The following is a 22,755-nucleotide window of genomic DNA, read 5'->3' on the forward strand; positions in this document are numbered from 1 at the left end:
CTGAGCAAGGCCCTTGCAGGGGTTGATGCTGGCTGGAGGAAGGGATGAGGGGAGAAGGACAAAAGGACAATAGAAGGACAGACAGGGAAGGACAGACCTAGACACCCATGAGCCCTTTGCTTTATGTCTCTGCCACCCTAAACCTCCGAGAGACCCCAAAGCCCACCCAAGAAAGGAAACAGAGGCACAGAAGAGACTCGGTGAGGAGAGATTTGGTAAGAAGAGACTTTTAATCAGACTCCGATACAGCTCTTACAGGGTTTCTCTCGGTGGCCGAGGAGCCCGGGCGGCGCAGCCCGGCCCTGCCCGGCACACGTGGGAACTACTGCGGCTACGAGGGGCCACGGGACGCGCCACTACGAGGTCTGTGCTTTACCTGTACAGGAGGGTTTCGCCAGTGTTGTGCTTGTCCCAGGGGAAGCAGCCGCATCCTGCGTGTTCCCGTGGCTGTGCCATGTCCCTCCCGGCCACCAAGGCCACCCGGCCCCGCTCCTGCCAGCGAGACCCACGCTCGGGAAGGGTGGGGGCCATTAGAAGGCAGTGGGAGCTGCTTCTGGGAGGTGCTGGGGCTGAATGTGACCTGTCAGGGTCTGGGCAGGAGCTGAGAGGTGAGGAAGGGGCTGTTTTGGAGGGACTGAGGGGAAGGAGCCATGGGACACCCTGGGGACCCAACTCCAGCCATGCCCTCTGCCTTGCACCGGGGTCAAGGTCCCTGCAGCAGAGGCAGGTGCTGGGGAAGAGAGCATCCCAACTCCAGCCCCACAGGGAGTGCCCCTCCAGCAACCTCCTTTGTGCCCTCTCCAGACCCACTGAACACCCTCCCCCCAGAGAGGGAACAGGGTTTGGACCCCTCCTGACCTACCCAGCACCTCCTCATCCCTCAGCCAGGGACACCACACTGCTCTGAGCAGCAGGACCTGGGCTGGGAACCCACCAAGGAGCTGATGTGGGGGGACAGGGATATCGGCAGCGGTTCCCCCCTCTTTGTCCCACTGCCTGAAGGAAAACTGAAAAGTGCCTGTGCTCACAACTAGCAGCTATTCCCTGTGCCTCTGTGCAGAAAAAGAGGAAAAGAAGTGATTTCTAGGGCTAAAAACCACTGGGGGCCGGCCCGATCCACAGCCTGGGACCCCGAGAAGGTGTGTGGAGGGAGAACCTGCCCCGGCGAGCGGGAGAAACCCCCACACAGGCTCCGAAAGTGAGCAAGTACAGCCAGAAGTGAATCCTAAAGCCACCCACGCACACGGACACGCGCACACCCCACGCACGGCATCTACGGACGAACACGCGCACGCTCCCACGGCGACAACACGGATCTCCTAAAACCTAACACACACACACTCCCCCCCAAACCCCGTGTCTAACACCGAGCAAATGCCACGACAAAACACAAGTATTTCCACAGATAAAAGTAAAGGTGTCGTCCCTCTTCCTCCTCCTCTCTGCTGGACCCCCAGGGCAGCTGGACACCCTGGGGCTGGGGGGAGAAGGGGACGTGCACCCGCCACACACAAGAAATAAAAAGGTAAAAATATGCCCTGCTATAGAATGAGAATTGATCTGTACAGCACTGGGAATGAAAATAGGTCGTGGGCCACTTTGGAATACGATTTGTCATTTAACAGCATTTACAGTGACATTTACAGAATAAATATACAATAGAAATAGAGAATCTCTAGGTTATTATTCCATCTCCTCTCTCTGTATATATTTTATATATATATATATAATAGCTTCTTTGTTACCTTCTTATTGACTTTGCCTCTTACTGATGCTGCAAGAAGAGAGGAAAGCGAGCTCCTCCCTGGCTGGTTTGGGAACAGGGGTGGGAGAGAGGGAGGGCCGGATCCTTCCCCCCAGGGTTCAAGGAGCATCATGCCTTGGGAGCACGTGGGGCTGAGCGTTTTGGCTATGGGAGGTGTCCTGCTCCATTAACTCCATGGGAGCTATGGTGGGAATCCGGCCCCCAGGCTCGGAGGTGATGCTGGGCAAGGATTTGACTCATCCTCTGTTCTGCTGGTCAGGTGAGGATAGACCCCATAAGAAATGGGAGGGAACATGTTGCCTAGTGATGGGGAAATGCCACCGGATTTGGGCTTCTCCCTTCCAGAGATGATGGCATGGGGACATTTCTGAGTCCCTCTTGCCTGGGCAGAGGAAGGAGAAAGACATGGGAGGGGATGAGGAAGGGGGAACTTATGGAGGAGTGTGGCTGGTCTTGACTCACAGATCTTGGAACCATCACTGAGCTGCTTTGGTTCGTTCCACTCCTCCATCTTCCCCCCAGAAAAACAGTTTAACAAAGGGCTTGAGCTAATTGTCCAGGAAGAGTCTCCAGGTCACCAGCCAAGTCCGTGGAGAGGACTGTGAATAAAGGATCACACCCACAAGAGATGTCACTGTGGGAACCTGCTGGCCCCAGGGCTGCTGAAAGTCAGGGGTGTGGTGAATGGACCAGCTGCTTCCTGCCTTCACCTCCAGCCAAAAGGAGGACCAAGGTGAAAGAAAAGCAATTGACACGAAAGCAGAGGAGAAAAGAGCCCATGAACCAGCACCCACAAATGTGGCCTTCGGAGAGGCCTGAAAGATCTTCATGCACAACCTAAGCCCAGCAGGACCCAGGGTGAGGCACTCCCCCAGCCTTTGGAGGCAACAGAGGGGAGTGTGCTGCTTCCACATCCCCAAGGAAAAAGGGGATGATGCCAGGTTATCCTGACAGCCTTGGCAGAAGTGCTTGGTTACAGGTAGGATTCAGGGAAATGACCCTCAGTCCCAGCAGGAGAGACTCAGAGCTAGGAGATCCCACCCTTTCCAAACAGCCTGGGGAGAAACAACATAAGGTCACATCAGTCAGATCCCCCAAAAACATGGATGGGCATGATAGAGGCCCCTGGACTCTCACAAGGGCTCCCCAGCCTGGATCAAGAGCTACTTGGGACCTGGCATCTGGCAAGGGCTCCCAGGAGCTGCTGCCCCTCAAATGCCTGTGGTCCCCAAGAGCTGGTCACCCCCATCCAAAGGCTGGTGAGCTCCTGTGGGGTGTGACAGGAGGCAATGCCAAACCCCTGGCTCGGAGGGAACACGAGGAGAAATGAGGAGGCACATCCAGAGAGAGCCACTGCCCAGCTCACCTCGGCAGGGGGCAAGGGAGGGAAGTCAGGGGGTGTTTTCCTGAGAGCTAAACCAGGAGTGTGGTAGGACTGGATGTCCCACAGCTCCTCTGCTTGTCCCTCTGGGACATCTAAAGAGAGGAGCGAGAGGAGATGATCACCACGCCAGGGATTTTGGTTCGGCAGAGCATCCCCCACATCAGGAGTAATTCCAGGAGAGCACTCCTGACCCCCATCACACCAACCCCATCCAGACCCCACACAGGCTCACACACGCAAACCACGGCCACTTCAGGGGTCCTCCTGCCACTCAGCACCACCACCACCAACCCATGGAGCATCCCAGCTACTCCATCCCGTGGCTGTGACATCTCCGTGCCTCCAAAGAATTCCCAGCCACCTTCCCTGTGCTGGTGGCAACAAAGATTCCAGGGATGCACCATGCCCTGTCTCACACACCCCAACATCACAGCTGGCCCCGTGCTGCTCCCTGCCAACCCTGGTCAGAATTTGGGGGCTTATTTGGGTGTGTCCACAGCTATAAAACCCTACAGGAGATACAACAACAACAACGATGGTGACAACAACAGCACCTTTTTGTGCTATGAACATCGATGACTAATTGTGCTCGTTGGAATAAGGCCATGACTCCTCCCGGCTAAAGGACAACAGACGGGGAGGGAAGAGCGCTGGGTGACAGGAGGAAGTATGATTGGCTTCCCACCTGCTGCCAGGTCCTTGTTCCAACCATCAGCTGCTTAGAAAAGAGAGATTCTTTGCTTCAGATTTGAGCTGCATGAGAACAACTCTTGGAAAGGTATTGCAGCGTCCCTTACTCCTTTTCCCTTCCCCGGAGGTGAGTCCAGGGGTCCTGCCTTTCCACCGAGGGTTGTCAGAGGAGTCCTGCCCCTCCTGCAATCCCTTCTTCCCGATGTCATCTTAGAAATGGCTGCTTTGCTTATAATTTTAAGAGGGGTTTCTTCTTCATCTTAGTAATTAATTCTTCTTCACCCTTAGTAATTAATTTTCCTGTTGCCTGGACAGCCAGGATCCACTCCCCAGTGCCCTCCTCTCCCGGTGGGGGTGGTTGGCAGGCAACCATCACAGTTCAGACTCGGGGGTGCTGGCCAGGAGGTACCCACTCCCATATCGTCCGTTGGGAGCACTGCTCATTTCCATGGGGGAGTTGCTCCCGGGGCCCAGGTAGGAGCGGTGCGTGGGCATGGGGGATGGGGTCTCGCTGGGCACTTTGCTCAGGATGAAGCGGGTCTCGTCGTTGTCTTCCAAGTTGGAGATGTCCTTCATCATCCGACCCTTCTTGTAGGTGACAGAGAGGGTGTTGGAGCCATCCGACACCAGGTGGAACTGCCGGAGGATGAAGACAAGAGGCAGAGGGAGGGATGCCAGGATGATCAGGGAGATGAGGATCGCCATGGCCCAGGTCGGGTAGAACAGGAACTTTTCGGCAGCCTGGAAGAGACAGATATTAATGTCTCAGTGTGGCAAGCACATTTCTCTCTCTCAGGATTTTTCATAAAGGAGCACATAGAGAAGAAAGAGAAAACAATTTCTATTTCTGCTCCTTGTTTTTCCCATGTGGAATGTGTTTGGAGAATTGTTTACCTGGGGTGATGGCCTGGTTGGATTCTGGTGAGGATTGTTTGAGCCTGATGGGCAATCCAACCCACCTGTGGCTGCACTCTCAGAGAGGGTCACGAGTTGTGAGGAGTTAGATATGGTAGTTAGAACAAGTAGGTTTGTAGTTTTAGTATCTCCTTTAAATAGTGTAATAATGTATTATAGCATAGTTATAATAAAGAAACCATTCAGCTTCTGAGCTGGAGTCAGACACCAGCATTTCTTCCCACCGGGTTCACCTGCATTTACAATGTCTTGGGCCTGCTGCAGCGGTGATGCCCACCAGGTACAACATCTCCGAAACACCAGACAGCTCCTGCTGCCTCCCGCCAGACCCAGGGGCACCACATAAAGGTGAGCTCAGGTCGAGGGAAAGGATCCTCACACAGGATGCTGGGCACAGCTTGGAGCTGTGGGAGCCAACCAATATCAACCCAAACTTCAGCCCACGGGCAGAGCTGGCTGGAGATATCTGGGCAGAGTGAACAAACTGCTCCCAGGGGATGAGCAGGGCAGGAATATCACCCAGCAGGAGAGGACGGAGGAATGAGCAGAGCTGGGATGAACAGAGTGGTCTGCAGCTCTGAGCTGCCCCTGCTGTGCTGGGGCATGGGTGGGGAAGGGGAGGGAGCCTTGTTCACCTCCTCTCTGATCCATGCGCTGTATCCCGGGGGGCTGACTCCCAGCTGGATGATGCTGGCGGTCATGAGCACGGCCATGCAGATGGGAGACACGTACTTCCAGGCATAGTAGTAGAACTGGTAGGGCCGGAAACCCAGCATTTCCGTCAGCTCCTGCATGAACCTGCCGAGGAAAGACATGGAAATGTGACATTCCCCACCTCTGAGCGAGAAACAACCTCCCAGAAGCCTCGTTGATGCTCAAGGGAGAGCCTTAAGAAGAACCCAGCTGACCATCTCAGCATCCCTCAAGCCTGAAGAACTTGTGGAAAACTCCTCAGGACAAGACCATCTGAGTGTTATCCAGAGCTGCCTTTGCTCTGGACAACTTCTGAACAAGGAGCACTGTGGGGAACAGCCTCCCCTTCCAGAAGGACCTGGAAACCTCAGAAAAAAGGGTCATCACAAGTAACAGAGCATCACAACCAGCAGGAGATACCCACGAGAAGGGGCTGCATTACACCAGGGCACAGCAGGAGGATCAAAGTGAACCTAATTCCTGCCTCTATAACTGCCCTTGGAGCATTTGCTCCTGGAGAAAAAGCCATATGGAAAAGAGGTGGAAGGAGGGTTTTTAGTCAGGAGTTACACCACAGTTATTCCTTTTGCTGTAGAAATTCCTTACTTCTTGGTGCCATAAATCCAGGCCACAGCGATGTTCTCCAGGATGACCACAACGGTGAGTGGCAGCGTGGCTGAGTAATCATCAAACATGGTGACAAAGTAGTTTCCAGAACGCTGCACAAAGATCAGCCCCACTACGAAGGCGAAGATGCAGCAACCGACTGTGGGGAGCAAATGGGCCTGGTCAGCAGAGCCTCCTGAGGGACACCAAGACCTCCAGAAGGTCCATTCCCTGCATGGGCATCGCCCAGTTCACCTCCCACCATGTCCACACTCTTCAGGAGTGACTCCTCAAGGCAATGGGGACCTCCCACCACTTCCCAAGGAGGTTGCAGGAGAAGAGACCTCACCTGTGAACACTTCCTTCCGCACCTTGAAGGTGTCGATGATGGGCGTGGTGATGCCTGACATGGTCCCGATCATGCTCCCCAAGCCCAGGTTGATCAGCATCAAGAAGAACATGACGGACCAGAAGGGCGAGGCTGGGAAGTGGGTCATGGCTTCTGTGAAGGCAATGAAGGCCAGGCCAGTCCCTTGCACCGACTGTTGAGGTGGGGAGAGGACAAAAAGATGAGAAGAAACTTGTCAGGGACACAGACTTCGAGACCCTGATGTCTCAGGTCTCCCTCACCAAACCCTCTTCAAGGAAAGAAAATCCCAGTCTGGTACTGGAGATGAGCTGGTGATGACCCTGCTCGACCTGTACTGGACAGAGCTTCTCCCACCCCTGAGGGACCCCTCTGTGTTGGGTAAAACCACAGGGACTTGGATTCTCCATCCCTGGAGGGTCTCTAAAAGTTATTTTTCCACATCCATGTGCCCAGGATTGACACAGGGAGAGGCAGTGGGGCAGGTGACCTGCTGGTCCTACCAGGAGCGCCACCAGGTACCTTGTTGAGTTCATCCTCCAACAGGCAGGCATCCAGGCCCAGCTCTTTGAAGTGCCCCTCCTTCACCGTCATGATCACCCTGTACATCTCGTTGTAGTCCTTTGCAGTGAGGTGGGAGAAGTTCACGTGGGGTGGGATGAGGTCATGGCTCAGCACATTGGTGTTCAGGTAGCCCAAGATCTTCTCAGCGTTCCTAAGGGAGAGCAGAACCTCTCAGGGGATGCAGGGCACCTGAGACACATTGGATTCACACCCAAGTTGCAGATTAAGAGCCCGTCTTGGGGCTGGGTTTTAGGTTGGAGGAGCTGAATGCTCAACTCCCTCAGCTACACTGGTACATCCCTGGAAATCCAGGTCCTGACCATCAGGAACTTGGGTCCACCAAACCCCAGGATCATCCAGCTCCAGAGCACTTTCCTGCCTCCAGACCCACCACAACTGGCAGCAGCAAAGACCTGCCCACCCCAAACAGAGAAAAAGCAAGTCTTACTCCACCACACATTTCTCGTTCATGATGTTGGCCTTGAAGCCCAGCACAGCAAACACAACCAGGGTGGCCAGCACAGACGTGAAGAAGTTGATGAAGGAGACAAGGGTGGCATCGAAGTGGCAGTTGTTGTCCTGCTTGTTGTAGCTGGAGAAAGCAATGACCCCCCCAAAACCCAGGCCCAAGGCGAAGAAAACCTGTGTGGCTGCTTCGCGCCACACCTGGGGGTCCAGCATCTTGTCCAGCTTGGAGGGAAGACAGAAGAAGAAGTTAGGTGGCCTGGTGCCCCCACGACCCATCCCAGAGCGACATTCAAAGGGCTGAGGTGGTTTTGGAGCAGCTGTGGGCTGCTTTGCTGAGGCGGTGGCAGGAAACGATCGCTAAGGCCCCTTCCAATCCAAACCATTCCAAGATTCCATGATCTGCCATGGTCAGGTCTGGCTTTACCCAGCACTCACATATCCTGCTCCTCATTGACGCAGAGGGGGAAACTGAGGCCTGGAGAGGTCAGGACAAGGTTTGACCTGACCATGCCTGTGTCTGCTCCACCTGCCCCAGAGGCCTAACTGGGAGTTCCATCTCTCTCTGTACAGCTCCCCACTCCGTGTCCCCCCCAGCCCAGGGCACCACCACATGCCCAGGGATGGGTCTCCATCCTCCCCTGGCCATCTCCTGCTTCCAGAACACCTGGAGCACTGAAATCAAACATCCTGGCTAGGGGGTGTTTTAGCTCCTGGTCTCCCCCAGCCACATTGCCCCTCTCCTGGGAGACAGAGCCGCAGCCTGGAGACCTCCCAGCATCATTCATCAAGGGACCATAATTAATGTCTTCTAACAGCCTCTCCGGCTGAGCTGATTCATCTACATCTCTGCTTAATTAATTAATTAGCTGGTAAATTAATAAGTGCATACCACCAGCAGAGGTTTTTCTGCCAGCCAGCGTCTCTCCATTAAATCTTTGTATTTATATATTCCCTTGGGCACCTCTGTGCCCCCCACCCTGGCATCTGGGTAGCTGAGGATGGTGAGTTTGTAAGGCTCGTGGCTGTCCTGGCCACACCCCGAATTTTGGGAGCCACTCCACATCCTGATGATCTATCAGGATCCCCAAGTTTGGGGCTGGTACTTTGACTTTCAGAGTGGGGATGAAAATAAGGGGAATAATAAGAGAATAAGGGAAAACAGGGCATGGCCAGCCAGGAAGGGAACCTGCTTGGAGTCTGCTGGGCTTGGAACTCTCACCTTGGGTGTGAACATGTGCATGATCCCATCCACTGCCCCACGCAGCAGCAGCCCCCGCACCAAGAAGCAAACGAGCACCAGGTAAGGGAAGAGGGAGCTGAAGTACATCACCTGCAGCAAGAGGGATGAACACAGCACAGCCTCAATTCCTGCCCCCCTGGGCCCAGCCACCCTCCCATCCAACCTATGGACAGCTCACAGGGGGGAGAAGGGAGAATTTCCCCCCCCAGGATGGGGTTGGCTCCCCAGGGATGAACTGTGGGACCCCTCGGGGCAGGATGGTACAGGTGGCTGGACAGTGCTCAGGCAGAAAGAGAGCTGGGGGTACTGATGGACAGCAGGCTGGACATGAGCCAGCAGAGTGTCCAGGTGGCCAAGAAGGTCAATGGCTCCTGGCCTGGATCGGGAATGGTGTGGCCAGCAGGAGCAGGGCAGTGATTCTTCCCCTGTACTCAGCACTGGTGAGGTCACACCTCGAGTGCTGTGTCCAGTCCTGGGTTCCCACTTTAGGAAAGAAGTTGAGGTGCTGGGATGTGTCCAGAGAAGGGCAGCAAGGCTGGGGAAGGGTCTGGAACACAAGTCCTGTGAGGAGTGGCTGAGGGAGCTCAGCCTGGAGAAGAGGAGGCTCGGGGGTGACCTCATCATTCTCTACAGCTCCCTGACAGGAGGGTGCAGCCAGCTGGGGTTGGGCTCTGCTCACAGGACAAGACAAGAGGAAACAGCCTTAAGCTGCACAAAGGGAGCTTTAGGCTGGACATTAGGAAGAAGATCTTCGTCACAGAATGAGTAAGTGGGCATCAGAAGGGGCTGCCCAGGGAGCTGGTGGAGTCATCATCCCAGGAGGTGTTTAATAAAAGGCTGGATGTGGCACTCAGTGCCATGCTCCGGCTGTCAGGGTGGTGTGGGGTCCCAGGCTGGACTTAATGACCTCAAAGGCCTTTTCCAACCTAATTGATTCTGTGAAGTGCTGGAGCTCAGGGGGATTCTCTGTGCTGGTGTGGCTGAGGCCTGGCTGCACGTGTCAGTTGAACTAAACCTCATCCCTACACCCTCTTTTGATCTTATTCTGGATCTCTACAGAGGTGACCCCAGCTGTGGAGTGGGTGTGAGCATCCCAGGGGACACAGCATTCCTCTGGTGCCCCAGAGCAGGGCAGGACAGTGTGTCCAGGCAGGTTCCTGCTTCCAGGACAGAGCCCAGCCAGGCTCAGGTGGCCACCAAAACGCACCTTCCCTGAGGACTGGATGCCTTTGATCATGGCCAAGCCAACAAGGCTCCAGGCCACCAGCAGACAGAGGGTCATCTTCCAGTTAAGGCCCCCGCTCTCAGAGATGGAGTTGGAGATGTCCAGGGTCTCCCGGTACCAGAAGTAGGTGGTGGCTGAGCTCCTCTCACATTCGGTCTCCACAACTGCAGGACAGAGGCAGGAGAGCATGAGAGGGAGAGTCATCCACTGTCTCCTGGGTTGACCAAATGTCAAAGACCCACTGGAGCCAGCCAGGGAAGGGAGACACCTCTGGAAACTGAGGGGCAGAAATTAATGGGGCTCATTCCTAGCAGGGAAAAGAACAGACAGGACATAAAACTACTGCCAGGTGAAAATGAGATGTTAAATACGGGAAGAGACATTTTCATTTGCTATAAAACCTGTGAGAGAGTCCCAAGCTGATGCTCAGATGTTATAATACACCATTAGCTCCATCTGCGTCTCAGTCAGGCAGTGGAGCAGCCCCTGCATGACTCTCACTGCCTCCCTCCACGGTCCTGGGTCAGATCCTGGCCTCAAGCGCTGAGGCAGCCTGAAAATCCCATCAGTGGGGACTCTGGATTCCCAAACTGGCATCAAATCCCATCAGTGGGGAGAGAGAGCACTGGAGACACCCATCCAAGCCGAGGGGAAGCTCTCCGTATGGTCGGGGCAGCTGGGCCAGAGAGGAACCTCTACCTCCTGAGACCCCACCTCCTGCTGGGGGCGATGATGTGTCCCACAGCGTCCCACAGCCCCCCTTCCCTGGGAACTGCTCCCTCCCAGCCGAGCTTCCCGTGCCTCACCGGCCACCGAGCCATTCTTCACGATGGGGCACTCGCTCCAGGGCAGGGGGTACTGGAAGGACTTGAAGAAGTAAAAGATGCTCCAGCCGATGATGACGTTGTAATAGAGACCAACAAAAAAACAGACCTGGGGAGAGGAAGGAGGAGGACATGGCATCAAACCACAGGGCAGTGAAATGTCCCCAGGGCACCTCCAGGACTGCTGGGATCAGGGGTGGGCACATTCCCATACCAGCCCTCTAGCCATGGGTGGAGCTGCAAAAACACCTCTTGACCTCTCGAACCTCCCCCACGGGGCTCCGCGGGGTTTGCCTCACCCCGCACACCCCGGGCTGGGGCTGGAGGGTCCCCGGGGCGCGCTCACCAGGCAGCTGGCGTAGCCGATGCCTCCCAGGCGGGGACAGATGTAATTCCAGACGCCGATGCTGCCCCGGCGGATCCGCTGCCCCACTGCCAGCTCCAGGAAGAACAGGGGCAGCCCGATGATGATGAGCAGGACCAGGTAAGGGACCAAGTAGGCACCTGGAAGGGGAGAGAAAAGTCATTCTAGATCTCCCTGCTCCAGTGCAGCCAAGGACAGATGGACATGGGAAGCAGGGCAGAGCTGGGACAGGCTCTGCCTGGTCCATCGGTTCATTTGCAAACAGCCTCAAGCTGTACCAGGGGGGGCTTAGATTGGATATTGGGACAAATTTCTTCATGGGAAGGATGGTCAGGCACTGGCACAGGCCGTCCAGGGCAGCAGGGGAATCCCCATCCCTGCAAGGGTTTAAAAACCATGTGGGTGTGCCACCTGGGCACATGCGCTAGTGGTGGCCTCGTGCTGGGTTGATGTTTGGACTCAATGGCCTTAGAGGGCTTTTCCAAGCTAAACGTTTCCATGATTTTGTGATCCAGGAATGCAGATCAGAGCTTGGCCAGAGGAGAAGCTGTGGAGAGGAGCAAACACATGTGTGGAAACATTCCCTACCATTGTGAATCGTGTGGGATAGACCCCAAGGACTCCCTGGATCCTTGCAGACAAATCTCCATGTGCCAGGAACCACCTCCATAAGCTGATCCCTGGGGACACAGCCACACTCCTGAGCCATCCTGATCCCTCAGGCACAGCCAAGCCCCCTGTCCCAGCACATCCCCCTGGACATCCCACGTTCCCAGCAGGAGCATCACCATGCCATGTGCCACCCTGCACAGCCCGAGGAGTGGAAACAACTTGGATTAAAACTCGGTAAATATCTGTGTGATTGTAGGGGCTGGAGAGGAGTCGGCGGCTCCCGAAGCAGAACCGATGACCGTAAAGGATGCGATGACTCACGCTGCAGCGCCCGGCTGAGGAATGGCTCCAGCTCCTGCCAGGAGCTGAGGAATGGGCTCAGGAGAATGTGCCTGGCTCCTGCTGAGTAGCAGACAGTCCAGAGACAACCGAAATTCCTGCCTGGATTGACATCCTGGTGACAGCCGCCACTCCCCAGGCCCAGGCAGGACCTGGGGCAGGGGGTGCTGCTCCAAGCAGGGACTCTGCAAGCAGATCAGCCCCAGCATAGGTGGGGATGGTGTGTTAAAAATGGGGGTAGGGAGAGAAATTGGGGTGCAGCAGCCCAGGGTGATTGGGAGGGTAAAAGGAGAGGCAGAGAGCACAGCTGGAGCTCAGGAAAATTCAGGAAGGACCACGAGCATCCTATGTCTGCAACACTCTCCTGGCTATCTCAACCTGCAGATAGGTGGACATGAGACAGATTCAGATGCAAATTTGTCCAGTACTGGAGATTTTCTTCTTGTGATGCCTGGAAAGGTGAGCAGCAGCTCACGCCTGTGCAGCACCAGGGCAGAGCTGCCAGCCCCTGCTGGCTCCCAGCACTCCGAGTCCTGGGAATTTGGCTCCAGCCCATCCTGCTACCAGCCCGCAGCCGTTCTCCCCCGCAGACACCTGCTCGGGGAGCAGGAGAGAAAGCAGTCGCCGCCATGGCATCCTGGAGCTGCTCAGAGCGCCCAGGAAAGGTCTGTCCATCCCTCCCAAACTCCTGCACCCGCTGCTGGCAGCAGCCTCACGGCCTGGTGGGAAGCCCAGCCAGGAGGGTTAGACATGGCAGGAGGAAAAGGCAGAGAATCAGTGTCTGCCCCATGGGACAGGCAGATGATGCCACTTGGGCAAAAGAAAAACCCAGCAAAGCCCAGCAATCTGCTGCTCAAGCCAGTTCCCAGCTCTGTGCCTCAGTTTCCCCATCCATGGAATAGTGGCAATGGTTGGGGCAGCTTGTAAAGCCTTTTATTTTAAGTCCTGCTGCAGAAAGATGTTCTATCACAGCAAGGAGCTCCTAAACGCAGCTGCTTGTCCCAGTCCCTGCCTGGCTCCGTGTCCCTGGATCCCAGCACAGGGTGGGTCAAACTCATTGCTCATCTCCTCTGCTGCAGTAGTGTCAGGGCTGTGCTGCCTCAGTTCCCATCCCCATTCCACATCCCATCTGGTCTTGTGTCCAAAACCACTTCTTTAATGCCCCCCACACACCAATGGCAAGTTCAGCCCCGGATTTGAGGGATACTCCAGGAGGAATCCCAGCCTGGGAATACTGGTTGCACCTCCTGTCACCCAGCACCTGCTCAGCTGAGGCCAAAGACCCCCATATACCCAGGACAGCAGAGAGCTCAGCCTAAGCTGAGGATTTTCCATTGATTGCACTAATTATGGTTAATTAAGGATTGCTGTGGCATGGGGAAACTGAAGCACAGCTGGGTTAATCCTTGTAGAGAAGGATGCTGGTTCTCCAATCTCTGGATCTAAATCTGGTTTTAAAATCTCATTTAGTGGGGAAATCTGGTTCTAAATCTCATTTAATGGGGAAAACCTCCTTGGCAATCAGAGGCCAGCTGTGGGCAGCTGTGTAATGAAGCCAGCAGGGCTGTACTGACCTCTCCCAGCCCTGAATTTGGGACAAACACACCATGAAGAGCTGTGCCGTGCCAGAGCTGAGCTGGAGCCAAAGCAGGGCACTGGGAGGTGCTGGGATGCAGGAGCCAGGCACAGCTGGCTCCATCCCAGACAGGGAGGGAAGGGAATGGGGCGTGAGCAGCCCCGGGAGGGGAGTGCTGACAGCACAGGTCTGGTTGTCAGAATGACTCATCCCGACGATGACACCGGAGATGTTTTAATTATTGAGAGCGCTGCAGGTTCGGCAGCTGCAGGGCTGGGGCAATGGCAAGGGATGGGACAGTGGGAACACGGAGAACTCAGGGGACGGGGGCACTGTCCTGGCTCCCTCCAACGTGGCTGGGAAGGGACTGGGTTTGGATTTATGATGAGGAGCCCACTCTCTCATCAGTGTCATGAAGGGTGGTGGGGCTCAGCACAGCTGGGAAAGACCTGACCCTCTGGGCTGCTCTCGGAAGCCCAAGGAGGAGGCATGGAGTGGGAGTGGGATGAGAGAATGGGCTGGCTGCAAGGAGGATTTGGGAATGGGATGGAACCACAAAATGTGGCTTCAAGGACCCAGGGAAATGGAGGGGCTCTCTCTTCCCTTTTTAGCCCTAATTTCCATTAGGCACTAGGATTAGAGGTCAGAGAACCACACAGTCCACAGCTCTAGAGTGCTGGGGCTGGAAAAAGCACGCCAAAGGGAGCACAGCACTGTACCAGCATTGCTGTGTACACATCATTGCTAACCTGGGTCATTCATGGCACTGGGCACATCACCACAGCCCCAAGCTGCCACTAGGGTTAGGGATCAGAGAAGCCTGTAGCTCTAGGGATATTGGGGCTGGCATTACTTGCAATATTCCCAACAGGAATCAGGGGGAGCAGCCAGAAATCCTGGCTCCCAACCTGGGATTCACCGTGACTTTGGAGCAAGCAGGTGGACAGTCTTTGGGAAGAAGCCATCCTGGAGATTTCCACATCTCAGCACAACTTCTAGCAGCCCTTTCCCCCTTCAGAGCCCAAACAACACACTTTAGAGCCCAAATAACCCATTTTAGAGCCCAAATCACCCCTGTCCTCTCTGGAATCCACACCCAACGGGCAGCAAGGGAGGATTGGGTCGCACCCCCTTCTCCAAGGGCTGATCCCATCCCTGCCCCATCTCTCACCTCCTCCATTCTTCTGGCAGAGGTAGGGGAAGCGCCAGACGTTGCCCAGCCCCACGGAGTAGCCGATCTGTGCCAGGATGTACTGCAGCTTGCTGTTCCACGCCGGACGGTTCTCCGCATCCAGCTCCTCATCCCCCTCCTTCTGCTTGTCCCACGTCTCCCCCGTCACGTTGAGGACGCTGCGTTTGTAGTCCACGGGCTCCTGGTGGGCCAGCAGGTCGGCCACCGACTCGGTGACATGCTCGCTGCTGTGCTCCCGCTGCGTCACCTTGCTGTTCTTCGGCATCAGGACGGCTCCTTGGCGCGACGGGGTGAGGGAAGAGGAGGAACGTCCCACAGGGAACAGCACAGAGGGTGATCTGCAGCTCGGGCCTCACCTCCTCTTCATCAGCAGGACCTGGTGGGGAAGGGGTCAGCTGGGGTCAGTTGGGTTTGTCTGATCCCCAGGTCACCTGGTGGGACCGGCAGCACCAGGAGAGAAGAGTGTCCATCCCCCCGTGTCTTGGGACCTGCATCTGAACCTGGAGGGTCTCCTGCTCCAGGAATGATGGACCAGGAGCAACGTTCTGGTTGGGAATTATGGAGTGCCAGGATGGTTTGGGTGGGAAGGGACCTTAAAGCTCATCCAACCCCACCCCTGCCATGGGCAGGGACATCTTCCATAGACCAGGCTGCACCAAGCCCTGTCCAGCCTGGCCTTGGAAACTTCCAGGGATCCAGGGGCAGCCACAGCTGCTCTCATTCATGGAGAAGAGCCTCCTGTGTCCCAGAGAGAGGAATTTCCCTGGGCTCCAGGGGACAGTGGCAGGTGATTACAGGTCACATCGCTGTGACACCTCTTCTCCCCTCTAACACCTCCAGCCCAGCAGCTGAACCTCACAAGGCCTGACACCAAATCCAGCCTCTGCCCTGCCTGTGCTGCTCCTTCCCCTCCTGACATCAGCACAGCCCAGGCTTCGCTCTACGACAGCTTGGAAGCACTCAGGGGACAGTGACAAATGCCCAGGCTATCTCTGCATCCCAGGAAGTTATCAGGAGTGACTTAAAAGCCTTGGAGCCTGACATTAAATCTCCTCAGGCAGCTTTACAACAGATAACAGCTGCAAAAACAGCAGCAGCCAAGGCAAAGCCATCAGCCCTGGCACCTTCACTTTCCAGCCTTCAGCGTGGCTCAGAAGGAGCCTGCACAGAAGCACCTCAGGAAGTACTCAGAACCCAGCCCAGCCCTGCAGATTTCTCCCCTGCCTCAAAAATCTTGGGGACATTGTGGAAATCTGCTCCACTGGGCTGGGGATCCCCAAACTGGGAAAGCACCATGTCCTTCCTCTCCATACTGGGAGAACTGGGGTCAGATGGGCAACTCCCACCCTAGATTGGACCATGGTGCTACATCAGCTGGGGAAAAAACCACAAAACTCCCACAATAAATCCCTCAGCTTGGAAAAGTGACTCTCCTGAAGAGCAGTGCTTCCTTCTTTCCTGTCCTCCCCATCTCTGCTCCCAGGGGACACCGGGCTGGTGGCTGGGCCATGGCAGAGCAGAGGTGCTGTGCTCAAACCCATCCCAGCTGGGCAGCAGCGCCACCTCCTCCCACCCTGGGGGCTTTTCCAGAGCCATTCCCAGCTCTTCTTTCCTTTTGGACATTTTTGATCCAGCTCAGCCCACAATCTTTTCAGGGCAGTGGGTTCAGCCCAGGCAGCAAAGTCCATCCCCATCCCAGCCCAGGAGCAAAGCACCGGGAGCAGGAAACATCCCCTTCACCCACCCTCACCTTGGTGTTTCCTCACCCCTGACGGAAGTTCCCCCTTTGCCAGGCCCTGTTCCTATACGGAAAAAAAAAAATCTATTTTGAACTGTCGGCTGCATCCGTTGCCAGGCAACCATCTCGGCTCCACATCTTTCCTGGATCCGACTCCTCCGGAGAAGCCGCTTGAGTTATTTTTTCAAGCCTAGGCCAGCGATGTTTAATTTCCTAACGAGGGCTCATTCACACCAGCCCTCACCGCTCAATCGTGGCAATTACCGGCACGTGGCTGCCCGGGGCTGGAGCATCCTCAGCCGGGACGGGGATGGGCACAGAGCACGGCAAGGGCCCCATCCAGCAGCTAGGAAAGTGCAGGATTTCCATCAGGGTTGGCTCGGGCTCTGTGTGGATTTGTGCAGACCTGGCTAAATCACCCACGGGTTGTTTGCTGCTCCCTGTCTGCTCAGCAGCTCCTCCAGAGCACCAGGAGGACTCGGGCTTGGGGCTAAAGTATCTCTTAGGATTCTCTAAAGTATCTCTTAGGATTAGGGAGGGAGCCAAGAAGATCCAGGATGTACTGGCCAAGCCCCCAGAGTACAGTGGCCCATGGTGAGGGCACCCAAACAGCTTTCCTGGGACACCCCAAGCTCTTGGAGGTGCCCAGCTCCAGAGCAGGTGGTGCTGAGCCAGGCCAGCACCATGGAGTCAACACAGACCCCACAACATCCCTGTGGATCTAAGCCTATTCCCCTCCTCGGTTTAGGTCCCCCCTGAGGTGTTCTGAGGAGCTGAGAGGCACCAGGACACAGATCCTGGAGGAGCAGGGTCCTTCCAGCACCTACAAAGCCCCAGAGGCTCTCGGAGCCTTGGAGGACACTCCAGACAGCAACATTCCCAAAGGATTTGGGGAATCAGCAGGGCTGTTTGGCTGCTTTCATGGCATGGGGATGGGTTCTCTAAACATTGGCAGGAGAAGGGCAAGTACAAGAATCCCTGTCGGTGGGAGATTTGCCCAAACTAAACTAGAGGGGAAAACCACAGCAGAGTTCCAGATCTTGATCCTGGGATGGCTCTGGCAGTGTCCCCATGGCTGCTTTGGGGAGTTCCTGCTGCCTCCCCATGGCTCAGCCCCGGCCTGGGCATGGTGGTGTTGCCTGGCAGAGATCCAGGCCTGAAGGAGAGAGGATCATTCCCAATTCCATGAGCACACCCAGCCTACATCATCCCCTTCCCTGCTGGGAATGGGAGATGAGCCCAGCCAGAGCCTGCACGGAGCCACCAACCCACACAGCACAGGAACACGGGCCAGGGAAAGCGAGGTCAGCAGGGCTCTTCCTTTTAATTTCCCAGCCTTTTGCATCAGCCCCAAGGTCTGTACCCTCAAATGAAAAAGCACAGTCCAAATCCATCTGAGAAAGGTATTTCTGCGCATTCCTTTGGTAGAAAATGGAATTTAATCAAAAAATCATCTGCCAAAAATAACAACCACCCTGTGAGAAAGACAAGGCAGATCAGCTGACAACCAGGAGCTTTCCGGGCTGGAGTGAGATAGAAAACCCTTGTCACTGACAGATGGAGATTCAGCTTGTTTACTTAGTCCCCATGACCTTAATTTTCTTAAATGTGCATTTTTTTCTCTCTCTTTAGAAGACAGATTAGGGTTTTTCAGAGCCCATGACTTACAAGAGCCTCACTCATGCTGCCAGACCAGGGCTGCCTTTGCACCCACAGCTTTGCCCAGGTAAAACCAGCGCTGGTGCCACCCAGCTGGAGAGGGAACATGGCTTTTCCCACAGCAGGACCCTGGGAAGGACCAGTTTGTGCCGTGGTCAGTGCTGGTGTCTCTGAACAGGCATTACAAGGGGAAGCACTGGGGATAACTCACCTCATCCTGCTCTGTGTCCCTGGGTGTGTCCTTGAACGGGATTCCCACTTCCCTGGTCCCAGTGAAACCTTCATATTTAACTCCTCAGACAGCAGCCACCATTCCCTGAGCCCTGTGCCCAGGCCAGACCCCTGGGCTGAGTCCAGGGCTCCTGCTGGCACAAAGTGACAGTCCCTATCCATGTCCTCCTGTCCGGGTGGCACAGGGTGACCCCAAGCACCGCATCCCTTTGGACTGGCACGGGAACCACCGCTGCAGGATCCGAGGCACGTGGGACTGGTTTGCCATGGGACAAACTGGATTTAACCCACCAGGGAAAGGGCAGGGATGGAGAAGCTCCTGCCTTGTCACACCCAGGGGGTTCAATCCCTGCTCAGAGGCTCCCATGGATCCCAAAAGCAGCCATGGGGAAAAGCTGCTATTTGGGATGAGTGAAGACCCCCCACAAGCCCAGCCCTGCCAGCAGCATCACCAAGGGGGCAGGGGAGGAGGGAGGCTTCTAGCCACGTGTCCTGTCTGAGCCCATCCTTGCTTTCTTGGGAAGGCAGCTGGGGAGCAATAAGCAGGCTGGAAATGTGTCAGCAAAGCTTTCAGCTGGGCCTGGGAAGACAGGGCAAGGCAGGGAGGAGATGGGGATTTACAGCAGAACCCAAGGAGAGCAGTCACCGGCAGCAAACGTGCTCTGGGTCCAAATGATGGGGCGCAGTGGAATCTCTCCTGTGTTCAAATTCTATATTTATCCCTCATTTGGATCTAGAAAGGAGAAACTGAGGCAGGAAAAGCCACAGGATGAGGTTGGGTGAATTAAAAATTAGCATTTCACCTCCTGGGGACTCTATGCTGGTCCCTCCCTGCCCCACCATTACCATTTCACCCCCTTCAGCTTCCACAGAAATCCCCCACCACTCCTAAAGGACAGGGGAGAGATGTTCCTGGTGAAGCATCAAGCTCACCAGGCCTGGAAAGGTCCAGCTCACCCCATCAAGGTCACAGAGCAGGGAAAGGAGGGAGAGTGGGGACAGAGGAACTGAGGGATTTCAGGAGATGGAAATCTACTCTCAGCTTCGGGCTGGGAGATCTGAGCATCAATTTGCAGCTCCTCATCCTCCCTGACACACACAGAGCCGGGGAAATACTGCACCCAGGGCAAGGCTGCTCGGTGAGGTGGGGAGACTGGAACAGGGCGGAGAAGGGACAGATCCAAGGTCACCGGGAAGCAGAGGAGGAGGGAAGGACCACAGATCCCTCCCGTCGTCCCTCTGCGCTGCACAGCCAAGAGCCAAGGGAAGGAGACCTGGATGCACATCCCACTTTGAGCCCAAGTCGTGAGAGAACCAGCTCCAGGCCCCTTCCTGCTGCTCCCTGAGGTCAGGAGAGCCTCTGTGGTGGGATGGGGATGGCCCTGGCAGAGCTGGTCCTTTGGGAAGCATCCCGCTCTTCCACGCCTGAGGAAACCAAGGGCAGGACCCTCCCAGCAGCATCCAAACTTCTCTTCAAAGCCCCAAGAAGAGATTTTTGCCCAAAGCAGAGTTTTTGCAGCTCTGACCACCCCTGCCCTGCTCCGAGGACCTTCCCACAGCCTCCACCACTCAAACGTTCCTTTTCCACCAGCCAAGGCTGGTCCAGGACACCTCCATCTTAAATCTGCTCCATGCTGGGGTTTGCTCCTCCCTGCTCGGCCCCTGGCTCCACAGGGGAAGAGTTTTACCATCTGGGCTCATTAGGGCTGCTCCCATTGTGCCCTCGTTAAAATGAGCCCTGCTAATTAGCACCCAGCTCTCACCCCATGCGGAAAGGCCACGGGGTGACTCAGTGCCACCAGGGCTCTCCCCTCCTCACACCCACCCCTGGGGAGGCACAAACTGCAGATGGGGTCAGTGTGACAAGGTGACAGAGCCCGGGGACACCTGCGAGAAGCAGCCCAGGAGCGAGGCTGGCTGGGGCTGAAGGCAGCTCGGCCGCTCGCAGCCGGCGTTTCCCCCGGAGGGGCTGGAGCCGCTCCTCGTCCTCCCCGTGCAAACCCCGTCCCGCTTTAGCATCGTGACACAGGAGCGCTGATGAATCAGAGCTGCCCCCGCTTCTGTCTTACACCCACCCCAGCGGCTCCTCCAGCGCCCAGCTGTTATAAATAACCCCGATCCCGCTCCAGCAGAGCCGGGCTGGGGCTGCACCAGCCCCTGCTCCGCCCCGGGCTGGCAGCTGTGCCCAGCCCAGCCGGGTGCCTGTCCCACCTCAGAGGGACACGGCTGTGACGTTACAGCGGCTCTTGTCCCCAGCAGGTGCCAAGAAACCTCCGGAAGGGTTTTGCCGGTGGGCCACGAGGCGGGCACGGGCGGAGGAGCAGCCCTGGCGCTCGGGTTGGTCACGAAGCGTGTGAGCCCGTGGATTCGTGGGCTTAGGGCTCCTTTCATGTCTCATTTGGTAGCACGGAAACACACACAGCTGCAATAACGTGACACCAGAGCAAAGGCAACCATCATATGATCCCTTCAGGGCTCGGTTTGATTCACCAGATGATCGTTTTCCACTTAGACCTCAGTGATCCATTGTAATTCACTCACTCCAGCTAAAGGTTACTGAATGAGCCCCAAACCAGCCAAGATTGATCCTGAAAAGCAGCAAACGGGCAGCATCCAAACCCCGCCGTGAGCGCTGCTTTTCCCTGCTGTAATTCATGAAGCTGCTGCTACGTTTGTAAACAAACAAGCCCAAACCCAGCCCGGGATGGGGTAAAAGCAGGGCTGCAATGATTTCGCCTGCACATGTGCAGGTCAGCATCTGATTTGGGGTAAATCTGATCCTCATGACTCCAGCTCTGGTATAACTCCAGATTCCTGCTCTCTGCAAGCCTGAAGTAGCAGTGGAGTCACTCCAGATTTGAACTGAACCTTTTTATTCCTACTGGTTTCAGCAGAGCCACCTCCAGTCCCTCCCAGTGGACAGCTCAGACCCACATTTTATTTCCCTTGGAGCAGTCACACCCCCAGCCAGGTTCCTTGACCTAGTCCTGACACCTCTGGAGAAATATTCACAAGGAACTCTCCACCCTGCTGAGAATAGCTCAGCTGCCGTGCTGCTCCAGGTTTTTTTCCTACCAAGACCAGAAATAGTTACATCAGCTCCTGATGGATTCAAACCTCAGGTGCTTCAGACACAAGGCATGATCCGGGAAGCAGGATTTCACCTTCTGGGTCCTCTACAAAGAACTGGGAGCAGATTTCTCAGCTGGTTTGAGCCCCACATTCCTGGAGTGATGGAAATTTGGACCTGGCCAAGAGGCCAGCCTGAAAAACACACCTTTGGGTGTATCCAGCGTGCACAGAGGGGGTCAAGGGCCCTCCAGACCCAGTCCTGGGAATTTCACAAAACCAGGACCCCAAGCCCCATTTTCTACCTCAAACCCAACCATCCACACTCAAGGAGCAGCACAAAAATAAAAGAAGGGGCAAACCCCCCCCCACCACCACCACTCCAAGGACCAGGACTGAAATATTCATTGCAGCCCAAAGCTTTCTCCTCTCCCAATGTTATTGTCAAGGTCAACCTGGAGGCTGCATTTCCACCCATCCTCAAACGGGATGAGTGCCCCTGCAGCAGGAGCCGGGCAGGAACCCAGTGCCACCCCCGGCGGTGACCCCCCAGACCCTGGAGTGGCTCAAGCCTTCTGCTGTCTCTAAATGTCCCCCCCAGCCCTGGATGCCACCACCCTGAGGGCCACGCCTGATGCCTCCAGGCAGGGCTGTCCCCTCCATTAACCTCACCCCGGCCCTGAGCATCTTCCCCCACAAAAGGACCCCGCTGGGGAGGGGGCACCCAGGGCCGGCAGCCACCGGCGGGGTGGGGACACCCCGGCAGCGAGAGCCCGGCGCGGGGAATGGGGGGAGCATCCTCACCTCGGCGCTGCTGCGGCTCCCTGGGAGGATGAAACCACCCCGATTCCAGGAGAATCTGGCCAGGTCCCGGAGGAAACGGCGCAAATTCCCGGCAGAAATCACCCAGGTTCCCCCCGCTCCGGTGCGGGGGGCGAGTCCGGGCGGCGGCGGGGCCGGTCCGAGGCTGCCGGTGCTGCAGGGAGCCGGGCGAACGGGAGCAGTAGTGGCGGGGAAAGGCGAGCAGTGGCCAGGAAGGGCTCCGCGGTGAAGCTCCGAGGTAGCGGTGGCTCCGCTCCGGGTCCCCCCTCCCCGCCCCGCCGCCGCCCGGTGGATGCGCGCTGGGCTCGCCCGGCCCCGCTCGCCTTCGCCGGAGGGAGGTAACTCCGCACGGCTCCCGGGAAATAAAGAAAGAAAGGGGCTAGCAAATCTAAAATAAATAAATAAATAAATA

At 56.2% G+C, this 22,755-nt stretch overlaps 1 protein-coding gene across 1 annotated transcript; it reads right to left on the reverse strand.

Moving 5' to 3' along the window:
• Positions 1-1,771: 1,771 nt before the first annotated feature.
• Positions 1,772-22,441, reverse strand: SLC6A17 (solute carrier family 6 member 17). The gene is made up of 12 exons (XM_068173516.1): positions 22,326-22,441; positions 14,804-15,200; positions 11,088-11,245; positions 10,724-10,850; positions 9,900-10,081; positions 8,672-8,782; positions 7,433-7,674; positions 6,943-7,135; positions 6,403-6,595; positions 6,054-6,213; positions 5,390-5,552; positions 1,772-4,580 (listed from the first exon to the last, which is right to left on the reverse strand). Exons 2-12 carry the CDS (start codon positions 15,087-15,089, stop codon positions 4,212-4,214), a joined length of 2,184 nt encoding a protein of 727 aa, XP_068029617.1. The 5' UTR covers positions 15,090-15,200; positions 22,326-22,441; the 3' UTR covers positions 1,772-4,211.
• Between the last annotated feature and the right edge of the window lie 314 nt (positions 22,442-22,755).

Source organism: Anomalospiza imberbis, chromosome 26, assembly GCF_031753505.1.
Source record: "Anomalospiza imberbis isolate Cuckoo-Finch-1a 21T00152 chromosome 26, ASM3175350v1, whole genome shotgun sequence".
NCBI lineage: Eukaryota > Metazoa > Chordata > Aves > Passeriformes > Viduidae > Anomalospiza > Anomalospiza imberbis.